A 3,063-nucleotide genomic window follows, 5' to 3' on the forward strand; every position below is an offset into this window, starting at 1 on the left:
CTTATACCTGTTTCTGGGTTACACTCTGCACCATTACGACATCTGCATTCTCTACTACAGCCAAATCCCCAGTATCCAGAAGGACATGTCCGATCACATCTTGCTCCCCGCCATCCTGCTGCACAAACACAAGTCCCTTCCTGTGCATCACATGTACCATTTCCTGGGGAATTTGAAAAGAACAATTATCAACCAATTCTGCCACATTTAAAGTTTTTGGTACTACAAAAAATTAAGAAAAAAAGGAGGGAACTTAATTTTCCAGCTTATCCTTCATTTTCACCAAAGGTTCAGAATGACAAGGTACAGACCATGCACACAAGATGGGCAGTTCTGGTTGCAGTTAACACCATATTTGCCAGGCCTACAAGGAGTGTTGCAATTGGCACCATGCCACCCTCGCTCGCAGATGCATTTTCCGTTCTGATAATTGCAGGACCCATTGTTCTTGCAGTCACACCTCTTTGTGCAAGATTCACCATAATTCCCACGGGGACATCTAGATTCACAGCTAACACCTGAGAGGGGAGGGGTGGGAGGATAATTTTTGTTTTTGATGCTTGTAGTTCCTTATTAGTTTCAAATGTTGGCAGGAATGGAATATATTTTGATGTAAGTATTAAGTAAAATAAACTGGCCTATTTTCCAAAACACATTCATAAATCAAATAGCATGAGAAGACCAATTCTATATCAATCAATCAACACTGAAAGAAAAGAAAAGAGCCAAACTGAAAAACACACTAACCACGGAAACTGGGCTTGCAGATGCATCTACCAGTGACTGGGTCACAGCCTTCAACATTGGGTCCAACACACGCACAATGATTAACACAGCCCATACCATGGAAGCCCTGATCGCATGTCTTTTGGCACTTGTCCCCGAAATGGCCTGGGCCACAGGTGCATTTTCCAGTCACTGGGTCGCAAGAACCATTGTTCTGGCAGTCGCACACTTCAGTGCAGTTTCCACCGTAGAAACCTAGTGGACATGTTAGGGAACACTGCTGGCCACCCCAACCTTGAACATGAAAGATATTGCATTTTTGTTAAATCTAAGTCTACAAAACTTTGGATTTTCTTTCTCCTAGATTATTCAAACCAAGATGTCTTGTACAAGAAATTAATTTGCTGATATCATACAACAAAAGAGTGTAGTGACAAAAGATTACAAATGTACCATAAATTAGCTGAAATACTCTTTTTTTTTTTACCTGGACTACAAATGCACTTTCCACTCTCATGGGAGCAGCCAAGCGCATTTTTACAGCGGCAATCCAATTCACAGTTCTGACCATACTTGTGTTTTGGACAGTGTTCACTGCAATCTTTTCCATGGTACCCTGTTAAAGAAAATGGTTTCGTATATAAATAAACAGAAAAAACACTCTGCCATGAATGACACTTTGAACAATCAAAATATTTTGGCAGGCACCACTGTCCATATCTCTTTTTAAAAATTATTTATCTATAAATCATGTAGAGCTATTCATTCATAAATTCTTTCTAGTTAACCTCATAACTTGATCTCACCTGGTGCACAGATGCAAGTGCCATCCACAGGGTCACAAAAAGCCCCATTCTTGCAATTGCAACTGTTTTGGCACTTCTCTCCATATTTGTAGAAGGGGCAGGCGCGACTACATGTCTCACCTGCCCAACCAGCTTTGCACTCACACTCACCCGTCCAAGGATGACATCTGTGAAACAGATAACATCTGTGTACAATCACTGATATCACCAGGACTACCCTAATTATTTTTTTTATAACTAATTCAGGAAAAGACAGGTAGAAAAGAGGGAAGGGATCAATAGGGAGCATTGTTTTTAGTAGAGAAAAATGAAAACAATTTTCTTTTTAATTCATCATGGGGTATCATAATATATTATAAAATTTTAATATCATAAACTTGTGTATATTACCTAACAAGTACCTATCATCCTACCTTTCAGTGTTATGTTTTTCACAGGAACAAATTTGTGAACATCCAGGTCCAAACTGATCTGGTGGACATGCTGGCATTGAGCAATCGGCGCCCAGCCACCCATCCTTGCAGAAACACCTTCCACTGATGTGGGAACAAGTGGCTCCATTGCGGCAGTTGCAAGATTCTGTGCAGTTAACCCCATATGTCCCTAAAGGACACTCCTCTTGACACTGTTCAATATTTGGTAAAATTAGGGAAAAGCAATTCTCATAAAATACTGTATCTACTGCTCAAAACCATTGAGAGACATTTACATAAATAATATAAACAAATATTATATTTATTATTTACCTTATTTCCTACATATCCTGAAGGGCACTTGCATCGACCTGTTATGTGGTCACATGTTGCAGAATTGTAACAATCACAAAGCTCTGAGCAGTTGCGTCCCCAGGTGCCTTGAGGACATGGGTTGGCACACACATCTCCCTAATGGATGAAAGTAATACAATCATATACTGTAAATCTACCCATTCAAATACATCTGAAGAAACCTGAAACACCAAAAATTCATTGATAAACTGAAAATACCACTTCTCTTTCACTAATTAACAAAAACAAACAATATTACTGACCGTCCAACCAGGAGGACACTGACATTTCCCATTGACAGGGTCACAGTGTCCACCATTCTGACAGGCACACTTGTTACTGCAGGCAGTGCCGTGTGTGCCCTCTGGACAAGATTTCTCACAAAGGGGTCCTGTCCAGCCAGGCGAGCACTGGCATGCCCCAGAGACATGGTCACAAGTTCCTCCATTCTGACAGCGACAGCGATCTTTGCAATCCTGGTGGAACACTCTTTGTGTTTAATCATGTATAAAGCAGTTATTCTGTTATGTTTTACCTTCTCCCTAGCTCCTCATGGGTCTACATCTGTCATCTATTCTGGAATTGTGTTTCTTATGGGATACATATATATCTTTGACACAATACATAAGAGAACATTCCGTAAAGAAAGAAAAACAAAGAAAAATCAAGTAAAAAATGTAGGACAAAATGGGGGGGGGAGGTCAATGAGAGAATGAAAAAGGATAACAAAGCAGGGAAATGAGTCATAAAAGGAATAAGCTAAG

At 40.1% G+C, this 3,063-nt stretch overlaps 1 protein-coding gene across 2 annotated transcripts in view; it reads right to left on the reverse strand.

Annotated features, from left to right (window-relative positions):
* The window catches only part of LOC119593775 (protein draper-like), a gene marked incomplete at its 3' end in the record, with an annotated part of 60,455 nt that overhangs the window by 10,234 nt on the left and 47,158 nt on the right, over positions 1-3,063 (reverse strand). For both annotated transcript variants that reach the window (XM_037942796.1, XM_037942797.1), the window contains 8 exon segments: positions 8-163; positions 312-518; positions 748-1,020; positions 1,214-1,342; positions 1,533-1,699; positions 1,946-2,157; positions 2,279-2,416; positions 2,563-2,775. In XM_037942796.1, the coding sequence (XP_037798724.1) occupies positions 8-163; positions 312-518; positions 748-1,020; positions 1,214-1,342; positions 1,533-1,699; positions 1,946-2,157; positions 2,279-2,416; positions 2,563-2,775 (1,495 nt within the window).

Source organism: Penaeus monodon, chromosome 32 (genome assembly GCF_015228065.2).
Source record: "Penaeus monodon isolate SGIC_2016 chromosome 32, NSTDA_Pmon_1, whole genome shotgun sequence".
In the NCBI taxonomy this organism is placed as follows: domain Eukaryota; kingdom Metazoa; phylum Arthropoda; class Malacostraca; order Decapoda; family Penaeidae; genus Penaeus; species Penaeus monodon.